At 30.9% G+C, this 11394-nt stretch overlaps 1 protein-coding gene across 3 annotated transcripts; it reads right to left on the reverse strand.

Annotated features, from left to right (window-relative positions):
* Positions 1–1643: 1643 nt before the first annotated feature.
* Positions 1644–7998, reverse strand: LOC107495313 (DEAD-box ATP-dependent RNA helicase 15). Of its 3 annotated transcripts, none has more exons than XM_016116427.3 (13): positions 7973–7998; positions 7784–7853; positions 7541–7656; positions 7103–7203; positions 6373–6545; positions 6041–6272; positions 5824–5942; positions 5137–5193; positions 4875–5059; positions 4016–4160; positions 3837–3920; positions 2819–2882; positions 1644–1966 (listed from the first exon to the last, which is right to left on the reverse strand). In XM_016116427.3, exons 3-13 carry the CDS (start codon positions 7651–7653, stop codon positions 1956–1958), a joined length of 1284 nt encoding a protein of 427 aa, XP_015971913.1. In that variant the 5' UTR covers positions 7654–7656; positions 7784–7853; positions 7973–7998; the 3' UTR covers positions 1644–1955. The 3 variants fall into 3 exon arrangements, with proteins under 3 accessions (XP_015971913.1, XP_020981032.1, XP_015971912.1); XM_021125373.2 differs by lacking the exon at positions 7973–7998 and adding an exon at positions 7921–7964; XM_016116426.3 differs by having other exon boundaries at positions 7784–7991.
* Between the last annotated feature and the right edge of the window lie 3396 nt (positions 7999–11394).

An 11394-nucleotide genomic window follows, 5' to 3' on the forward strand; every position in this document is an offset into this window, starting at 1 on the left:
CATGAGGTGTATGATTCTCTATTCTCTAATTTGATGTCTTTTGTAGCTTGAAACAAGAAGAATCAAACTAGCATCAAGCTTCAAGCATTTATAATCAAATGCATCTAAAAAAAGAAAAAAAAATCAGAAATAAAACGCTGCACGAAATACTTCACGAATTTTACGTAGTCATAATTTCCATTATTCAATAATGTAAATTTTTATAGTCAATTTTAATACTTCACTTACAGAAGACGTTTTAAATGAAAAGTTAGCTGAATTTAAATACTAATTATGTTATAATTTATTATATATTGATAACTCGATTACAAATTGAAAGTGATTATAATCATAACTAATTGAATAAAAAAACAATAAAACCTAATCCAAAGTTCCAAACTAAATAAAACAACTTAAATTTAAAATAATAACAAATTTATTATATACCTCTAACAAAATCATTTAATCAAGGAACAAATTAATTAAATGTGCATGTATTGACTCAAACATGTTATAGGAGGAGAAACAATATTAGTGGATGTCCCTTGAGCATGATTGCATGTTGCATTAGCTGGATGGCTGGGATCAATTTAATCACAAACCATATATTACTATACTATTAATAGTAATTGTTATACTTTGAAAATAAATAAATAAGTTGTTAAGGGAAGGTTGAAGTCTCAAATGTTCTTCATAGTATGGACTTCATACAGAACATTTTGCAATATGAAGGGGATTAGTGTTCCTTTGGGTATGTGAAATTAAGGAGGTTATTTGAGAAACAGATTGTACATAAAGGTTCTCACTAGAGAAATTGTTAAGTGCAGCTTCCTTTGATTCGAGAGACAACCAACAGTGCTGCTAATTGGATGACAACAAATGCAGCAAAGTAATAGAGATATTATATGGAATGGCTAGAATTAGGATACGAGATGCAACATATTTGGAATCAAGACATTTAGCTAACTTTTTTCTGTTTTCTTTCTTTCTTTCTTTACCTTGTACACCCAATAAATAAATAAATAAATGTCTTACCAATAAATAAAAAAAAGTACAAAAAAAACTTGTAGTTTTTTAAATTCTGAAGGAATTCAATGTTAATCCGGTGAACCGTGAAATAGTAGTTTGGGGGAAAGAAGGAAATTTTTCTAGTATAGCTCGCTCGCTTGATGAACTATACATTGAGGAGCGGTGTTTCTTGTCCGTTTGGGGCCCATCTATCTCTGTTCCTGGTGCCTGTCCATTGTTGAACCTTATCCTCCATTGTATCATTTTGTACAACGATTTGGTGATTGAGAATTGAAATGTCTGTGTATGACGGATGAGACGCCATTACTAGAACACCTATGTGCTCCTCACATAAAATTAGGAGTAAATTCCGAAACACAAAAGTACTACCACCAGGAAAATAAAACAGGACATTTTAAAAACTTGATGTAAAACTAGCAGTTCCCACGAAAGAATGGGTAAAAGGTGATGGCGCCACCATTTGTCGAAATAAATAAGATGGAAGAGAGAGAGATTGAGTGTATGACGCAAGAGGCGTGCCATATTTCTCAATTCTCATCTAGTATATCACCGCAGTGTCCAAAACAAAATTACAAATAAACAGCTCATTATGATAACACCAGCGAAATCTGTATAAACACAGAGAAGCAGCGACATAAACAAATAAAAGACCACTTCGTTCACTACCATAATAATTCAAAACACAAGTTCTTGAAGAAACAGTCGAGGCCCTAAGGTGCAAACATCTACAGAATACAGAGTACAGAATTTGAATCCCACAAATTAATAGCCAGGATACCGCAAAATCCTAATAGCAACAAAAACCCCTAATAATAAAATGGTCATGATAGAACATAAAACTACACAAGGCTCAAAATGGGCTCAGTGGTTTTGGAGCCTTGGGCCGCTGAATGCCGAAAAGATAAATTCGTTGCATCCATGAGATTGACTCTTCACCAGCGTGGTATTCAAGATGGCACTGCAAATATTTTGAGAAAAAAAGGGTCAAGGGAAGCAGCCAACAGCACAAACCCCAGAAGTCAAATGTGTCAGTTAAGCAAGGACAATTCTCAGTAGTTGATAGTATAGGAGACTTTTTAATAGAACTAATAAAACCAACTTTTATTGTTACTGATGTATTTAACGCATTGAAAGTGTATTGAAAACAAAAAAATCGAATATAATACTTCATTAAGTTGGTTTCTCTCAATATTCCACCAAAGAAGCCTCATCAACTCGGGGTACAAAAATGTACGAATATTTATAATGCTATAGTTAACATTTCAGCATTACTTTTGTTATGAGCCTATCAGTAAGTACTAATACAAAATATACAAAGGACAATCAAGAGCAATCCAATATCAACAAAATCATAAATCTGGGGTGTCAATGCAAGCAAAAGTATCTAGTAGCAAGCACATTTGAATTATCAACTAGAATGGTTAACAGAAAAATAATCCTTAATAATTTCTTGACACATCATCACCTAACTAATGGAAAGATCAATATGATCCGTTGTCGTATCTTCAAGGGACTAATTTGAAACATCCTCAATAGAGGTAGTTATTGAGTTTAAATATTGACCATTAACCCTAAAGTTTGGCAAAGGATAACAAAAGGTATAAATCCAATTCTATAATTGCATCCTGTAAGGCTGTAAGAAACTGAGACACCAAAATATTTAAACAAGCTACCAATAGATGAAAGTTAAGCAAATTAACAGGACTAGAAAGCAAATGATTGATTGATTCTGGCATGCTAAGTGGTGTATCTAACCAAAACATAGTACTGGACAAATATAGAAAATTAAAGCATTGGACAAAGAACATACTGTAGGTAGAGGTATCAATCTGCTCAGGAAGTTGCTTAATATCAACCTCAAACCTGGACTGAACCTGAAATAGAAAAGAAAGGAAATTAGTAACCTGGACTGTGATAAGGATGGCAGATCACAGCTTGGTAAAAATCCAAACACCCACTAAAGTTATAGTGAAGATTGCATTTATGCAAACAGCAGCACTCACAGAAATAAACTGTACTAAACACCATGTATTCAAAAATAAATCTATCCAACTTGGACTCTTTAAAGAATTTAAATTTTATAATTCGAAATTTTTTCATAAAATTGAAAAAGCTGAATGAATTTTTTTTTATTCAACAAGGTGATATTTTTGGTAAAACCACACTAAAACCATGCAAACCATGCAAGACAAACAGAAACAACAGGGGAGGGGGAGAGGTGACTTGGCATAAATAAAATAACAGGCTGGAAAATGGACATGCAAGGACTTCAGGAACTTTGTTTGACTTTGGTTGTTATGTTACGGCTGGACATGCAATCCCCCAAAACAGAATTTCTGGGTGATCCATGGTGTGGATATTCGGAGCAGTGAACATCTATGTTGATTCAGTCAGATTTTCCGGTTTGAGAAGATCTGCTATGGAGTATTGTCAGTTCATGGTTTTAAGACATTGCTGATAGTTTAAGCAGGTCATTTACGATGAGCAATCAAGTCCGCAAACATGTGAAATCAGAAATTTCGATACATAGGCCAGGGACAGAATGCCACAAAAGAGGGAGATTACTGAGATACCATAAATGACAAGCTAAAGAATATGGAAGGAGGACTACATCAAACTCAACAAAATGAACAGAAGTGTCTTTGAACAGAATCACAAACCAAGCACCCAACCAAACAAGAGGGACAATCAAAAACCATGGCACCAATGTATCAACCCTCAAGACAATTAACTCGTATGAGGATTCTGGACTATTTTCACAAGCCTTGCCACATTTTCATAAACAATGTCGATCGTCAAAAAAGACATGCATAAGTCATCATACATACATTGTTGAGGACATCAACGTCATTAGCACATGAAACAAATGTAATTGCTAGGCCCTTCGTGCCAAACCTTCCAGCTCGACCTACCTGCTCAGAGTTTCAGCCAAAAAGAAATTAGACTGCAGATAAGATATAACTAAGTGAAAAACGAAACTTAGAAATAGAAGATTTTCTAGCCATACTCTGTGCAAGTAAGTGTCTGCAGAATCGGGCATGTCATAGTTTATAACTATGTTCACACGTTCGATGTCAATTCCCCTACCGACCAAATCTGTAGCCACAAGAATCCTAGTGTGGCCCTCCTTAAAACCTTTGTATCGCTTTAACCTACAAAACCATTAACCACAATCAGACAAGATTTAATAGTGCACACAACCAAGCCTTTCCTGTTTTAGAAAAACAAGAAACATACAAAATGGGAAATCCATTAAATGGCCCACTTAAATGACACAATCAAAAATCCAAATGCAAGCAGACAACAGCAATGAGCAACACAAACAGGAAGAGTCAATATAATTGCACGCAGAACCAACAATTCAAACAGTATAGCTCAATAAACCTTCTAAAAATTCAAAACATTAGCACTAAGTAGCACATGGCTCTCAGTCATATCAAAACAATGACATTTACACAGACTAGTGCATACATGACATGAACACAGTACTTAAATGTTCTCAGAACCCCACTTTCAGGTTAAACCATTATATTATACAACACAAGCCTACAAATCAATTCCAATTAAAAGAAATATCCAAGTTGCTCGTCAAGGGTACACTAAATTATTAAAAGAAAAAAATGAATGATAGAAATTGTGAAACTTCCAGTGCCACACATTGTACTGTGAAAATGCATTTCAAAATTGTAGACCAAGTTTTTAACTGAAGTATAATAAAATAATATACTGCTCCTGTGATTCTGATTTATTACATTTCTCGCTACATATTCTCCATTAAAAAATGAAATCATAGCAAATTCTAACATCAGATTCATACACATATCAACCCATAATTTAATGGTCCATTAATATCACACAATACAAACCTTTCTTCCTGGGACATTCCAGAATGAATACATATTGATGGGAAGTTGCACTCCACAAGTAGTTTGTCAAGCTCAGCTGCTCTGCTAACACTTTTAACAAATATCACAACTTGATTAAAGTCCAATGCATCAAGAAGGTCATTCAGCTTCCTGTTCTTTTCCTCCTCTTTCAATTTAATATAGTGCTGCAATTTCAATCCCCCAATGTAAGCCATTCAGCTAACATATTATCTATCAAAAAATTAACTTGCAAAAAACTCACCTGCACAAGTCCATGAAGGGTCAACTTGGCTTCATCGTCAACATAAATTTCCATTGGCTGAAAGCAACAATGTCACAGTAAATCATATTAGGTGCCTTCCTCAAGCTAACAGAATCCAGAACGAAATGAATGATGGATGCAGATCCCTTGAATCACAGTTCTGGTCCATCAGTTTTGTCTCCTTGTAGATACATTTTTTTCAGTCACACCATGCAAAATTCCACTGACACTCTGACCCACTAAGAACAGTGTAGGCAAAACCCCAAAATGCACTAGGAACTTACCCCCACAACCAAAACTTAAGGATATCCTAAGTTGTGAAAAGTCACATCTGATAGACATACTATTAGAGACAAAAACTAACTTCCAAAGTGAAACATGGAGGAAAAGTACATAAGAAGGACTACAGCCACAAGAAGGACAACAGTCACAGATAGAAGTTCCTAAAACAACCCAGTTAAGGTCTTCTAGCCCAAGCTATGGTCACCCAACCACTCTTCACCCCACCAGTTGTTTGTACCATGAAAGTGGATTTGAAAACAGAAGACACTATCCCGACAGAAACTCCTATCAAGAGTAAAATTTTCAGGAAGCAGAGCGTTGTAAACATTTAATGATCTCTCAGGGAATGCGAGTATTATGCAAAAGAGACTTCAAATACAAGTAGAGCTGGCCATGGGACATTACATCTTGCATAAATTTCTTGCAGACGGGACGAATTTCCTTGCTAAGTGTTGCAGAAAACATCATCACTTGCTTATCATGGGGAGTCATCTTGAAAATGTCTTGCACATCTTTTCTCATGTCTGCATAAAGCGTAATAGGAATATTTAAAACCATATCCAAATTAAAGAGCACTCAAATATAAGATTGAACACAATTACAGCACATCAATTAGACATACCCAGTGATTCCAGCATCTTATCACATTCATCTAAAATGAAATGCCTAACATTCTTCAATGAAAGGTCCTTGTCCCTAGCTAGTGCTAGTATTCTTCCAGGTGTACCAACAACAATATGAGGGCATTCATTCTTCAGTAGATCCTTATGAACTTTAATGTTGACACCTCCATAGAAGACAGCAACCTTGAGATCAGGTAAGTAAGTGCTGAACCTCTGAAACTCATGGCATATCTACATGGAAGACACCGAAAAGATATCTAAATTAAGATTGAGAAGATACTAGAATAGTAAATTACATCACCATTCATATAATAAACTTCAAATAAAATACCTGGTATGCCAATTCCCTAGTGTGGCACAGAACAAGTGCAGAAACTTGTCCTGCAACAGGGTCAATCTGCTGCAAAGTTGAAAGAACAAACACTGCAGTTTTTCCCATTCCAGATTTAGCTTGACAAATCACATCCATTCCAAGGATTGCCTGAGGTATGCATTCGTGTTGCACTGGTGATGAACCAAAGACGGTCGAAGGAACCGGTGGTAAGTAAAACAAACCTTTCTGACCCTTTGCAGGGCTACCAAAGCATATTAGTTGCCCAAAATAAGATTATATAGAAGTATTACCTGCGAAAAGAAAATTTGACAAATAAGTACGGTCAGGGATACGTCAATTTTTCAATCTCAAAATCAGCATGTGCATCAAACAAATATTACTGGCAGAACGATAATTTGTCAGGGATGCCAAGGTGTGCAATATTGCAACAAAAATTGACAAGCTGTCTGGTAACCTCAATCACAAATCTTAGCAAAAATTGGCCGGAGGATAAGCATAAACACAAGTGTCAAAAACTACATTAGAAAATAAAGCTTATCAAAACAATTATTCAAACAAAAATTAGAAATCTTAATGACTTGGGTAAACTATCAACAAAGAATTTTATTTCATCCCAGAAAAGTAAAGGCATCCAAAATCCAATTAGATCTTTGGAGCTTTTAAGTCATTAGGACAGGTGCAACCGAAATGAGCCAATCACTATAAATGAGGATGAGTGATAACTTGCCTTCGGAAGGATGCTCAAATCCAGAGTCCACAATAGCCCGGAGAAGCTCTGGCTTCAGAAGGAAGTCTCTGAATCCTGAACTGTGGATACCAACATAGCCCCTGCGGACAAAACAATAACAACAAAATAAAACATCAGACAAAAAGCAAAACAAAAACAAACCAAAATAAATACCAAACACAGTATTCACAAAACACTATTTTACAGGTATTTATTAAGCGCAACATTTATACTCCAAAACTCAACAAAAGGAAAAACAATTACAAGCCCAAGTAAAGGGAGAATGCATACGATAAAAACAGATCAGATATAACGGAAACCAAATAAAAAATTGACATGTTTCAACCAGCAAATCCTATTCCAAACAATTATTTCTATTTCTAACATGCGGGTTTTCTATTCGAATCAGATAAAACCATAAGCAGGAGACAAACTCACTTCTTGGCAGCTTCACCGTTGACTTTGGTTCCAACGGAGTCAGGTGCCTTCTCGTCCTCCTCTTCGTAGTCAAGAAGCTCCTCCTCGTATCCTTCGTCCTTGGTTTCTCCCATATTCTGCGAACCATTAAGTGTTCAATTATTCAGTAAATTGAAATGAAAGGAAAATCAAAAAGAAAATTAGGGCTTAAACCTAGAAACTCAAGTGTTTATAGTTCTAGGGTTTTGGAAAAGAGGATAATACCTGCGAGAAGAGGAAATCGAAGGAATATTAGAGAGAGTGAGGGGTGTGAGGGTTAGGGTTTGCGAAGAGGCTGCAAAGAAATTTTGTTAGCAGAAAAAACAATATTTTCGGCGAAGAGAAATTGCGAGCGTTTGAACCTCGTAGATTGACAAAAGAGTAAGAGAGAGAAATCGAGATAACACACTCAACCTAGCTAGGTTGGAATGCAAATCAATGCATACGATATCCTGGAGGAGCTATCTACTATTTATAGGCCACACGATGATCTCTTTCGTATTGCCAAACGTGTCCCACTTGTTCTTTTTTTTTTTCTTTGTTTGTCTATTTTTTTATAAAAGAATTATATTTTTTTATAGGTTTTTTTGTGTCTATAATTTTTTGTAGTTTGGTTATGTTAAGAAAATAGAAGAGGACAAATTTATTAAAAATTCAAGTTTTTTATATTTTTAACACACTTTTTTTAAACTGTTACATTTAGAATCGTTAACAAGTAATCTAAAAGCATAATTTTGTTAAAAAAAAATTTATAAATTTAAGAATTTAATTTTATGTATTATCAGTATAAATTTTATGTGGATAACTAATTGTCTTAGAAAAATGATTAATTTTTAAATATATTAAAAATTATTTAAACACATAAATCTGATTTAATAAGTATGTAAAATGGTTTAAATTGATAATGCATTAAAATTAAATTTTTAGTTTAATAATTATTAAAAATTTAAATTGTGAGAGAAATTAGCCTCCAAATTTATCAAAAGAACAATTGTTTAATTCCTTTTTCAAACTATCAAAAACTTATACTGTTATACAACGGAAAATAATCAATGTATTTTGCAATTTAAAAGCTTAGAGAATAACTACCAATAATAAACCACAAAAAATGTACCAAAATATTTTGGTATTGGCAAAAATATTTTTAAATTTGTTATTAACAAAAGCGTCTTTAAATTATTTTAAAATATGTTAAAAATATCTAATTATGATTAGAGATTTATTTTGTTAATAAAAAAATATTATGGAATTTATTTGTCAACGTCAGAATCTTAATTGCCACATAAAAAATTTTATTTGTCAATGTTAGAATTTTAATTGCCACATAAAAAAATTTATTTGCCACATAAGTTGTATTTTTTGTTAGTGTTTTTATATCATTTTTGTTAGGATTGACACAAAATACATTAATTTAGTGTTTTTAGACATATTATTTTTGTCTATATTTTTTTTATCAAACACGATTGTGTATTTCTGTGTCCTATTTTAATATCCTTGACTCTATAAACAAATACAGCCTAATTACTTAATAATAAACAAAAAAATGGTCACTCACACAATAAGAGAGAGAGAGGAAGAGAGCAAAATTTATCGAGTTGGATATTCCCTGTAGAGGAGTAGTAACGGGAAGGAGAAGAGGGAAGTTATGGCGGTAATAATAATGGTGCATGCTATGTGTCTATATATATTTGTCTAACTTATGAAAATGAGATAAAATTTAATATTTAAATTAAAAAATATAAAAATAAATTATTTTTTAATATTTAAAATTTATTATAAAAGATAATTTTGACAATTTCGGCATCAAAGTTACAGGCATCAAAGAATTGGCCAATAATAATAGTGTTAATGGTTGTGATGGTCACAAGTTCTAACACTATGTTTGGAATAAAAGAAAACTAGAAAAGAAAATGTAGAGAATGAAAATAAATGAAAAATTTGTACTTTGTTTAGATGCAAAATGGAAAATAGATAAAAAAAAATGAGTGGAAAGAAAATGAAAAGAAAGAAAATAGAAATAAAAGTTAATTTTTTGTGTGTTGTTTGGATGAAGAGAAAATAAAAAGAAAGAAAATAGAAAAAAAATTCTTTTGCTTGGATAGAAAAAAAAATAAGAAAAAAAATCATATCTAAATAAAATTACATTAATATCCTTATTTATATTATATAAAAATTATAATATATTAATATAACACAAAGGATAAATTTGTAATATTATGCTCGCTTACAAATTTTCCTCAATTTTTTTCGTATAGATGAAGTGAAAAGTTAAACATGGGTTCACGTCAATTTTATTTCTTTCCTATCCAATCAAAGAAAAACTAACACTGTGTTTGGAACAAAAGAAAGAAAATGGAGAGAATGAAAATAAATAGGAAACTTAGTTTTCCTTTGACAAGATGTGAAAAGAAATTGGATGGAAAGGAAAAAAATTGATATTAACTAATTAAAAAATTTACAACAAAAAATAATAATTAATATTAATTAATTAAAAATTAAATTTTTATACTTATTTATCAAATATATAATTCTCTGATCCAATTGAATACCAACAAATAAATTACTCCCTTTAGTCTACATTAAATAATTATTAAAAATATAAGTAATAAAATAATTCTTATAAGTACTTTTTTTATGTATTAATTTTTTAGTCTTCTATCATTTTTGTATTTAATAATAATAATAAAAATAGTTAAAAATTAATTGATTTCATTTTTTAAATTAAAAGAATATNTTTTCAAGTTTAAATTCAGTTTCTTAACTTCTAGATTTGTTGTGTTCATCAGTTTTTTTCTTAGTAGAATGAACGTTGCAATGTCTTATAAAGATGAAATTATATACCAATAAAAAAGTGGCACGTGTCCTGCATAGGAGTTTTTTTTAGATATTAAATATATTTTTTAACGATTTAAAAAATTAATTTTTTAATATTTTTGTTGGATATTTATTAAAAAATAATTTAAAACTTGTATTCTAAATAATTTAAAAAAATTTCCGTTTTTGAGTTCTATTCTGTGTTTCCTTTAAATATTTCAACAAAATTTTTGAAAATTAAAAAAAAGTAAGTAAAATTATTTAATTTTATGTTTTTAATTATTGTTTTTTCTTATTTTATATTATGTAGTTATTGTTAGAATAAATAAATAATATTAAATATTAAATTAAATAAAATTACTTTGTTATTGTCTTGCATTATCATATTTAAATATTATCCCAAGATAACATTTTTTTATTTAGTATCTTTTTATATAGTTTTTATGGATTTCATTTATTGAAACACAATTTTTTATATATTTCATATTAGATAGAACTCTTTTATAGTTTATGAAAACCAAATATAATTGTGAATATATAGAAAAAACAAAAGTCATGCGGTAAGTATATTTTTGAAAAAAAATATATAAGAAACTTATAAAATTTAGATAAAAAATAAAATAAGTATATGAAAATTTTTTAAATAAACTATTAAATTCTTAAAGAAAAATTAAGTTTCTCGAAAATTGTAATGTTTATATTTGTATTTTTTTATTAGTCTATTCTCTTGAACAAATGCTCATGTAAAAAATAAAAATTTGGATCTTGTAAATTTTGAATTTTATTTTAGAAGATAAAGTAGTGTGATTTTTTATAATTTATTTTATAGGTATGATCAAGAGAAAATATGATAGAAAAACTATTCAAGGATGAGAAAATCACACTTTATTATCTAAAATAAAAATTCAAAATTTAAAGAATTCAAATTCAAAAAGTAGAGTACAGTACTCATTAAAACATGATCTGCTAATAAAAATAATAAATAAAATATATTTTAATTTTTTTGTTATTTATACATAAAA

This window comes from Arachis duranensis, chromosome 6 (assembly GCF_000817695.3).
Source record: "Arachis duranensis cultivar V14167 chromosome 6, aradu.V14167.gnm2.J7QH, whole genome shotgun sequence".
Taxonomy (NCBI): domain Eukaryota; kingdom Viridiplantae; phylum Streptophyta; class Magnoliopsida; order Fabales; family Fabaceae; genus Arachis; species Arachis duranensis.

Bases quoted from the DNA above. Each gene is read 5' to 3' on its own strand.
- LOC107495313 (XM_016116427.3), bottom strand. From the start codon at position 7,653: ATGGGAGAAACCAAGGACGAAGGATACGAGGAGGAGCTTCTTGACTAC. The intron at 5,060-5,136 runs GTGAGTTTTTTG...TTGAAATTGCAG, and splicing joins CCCTTCATGGACTTGTGCAG to CACTATATTAAATTGAAAGA. The intron at 2,883-3,836 runs GTATGTATGATG...TTTCTATTTCAG, and splicing joins ACGTTGATGTCCTCAACAAT to GTTCAGTCCAGGTTTGAGGT.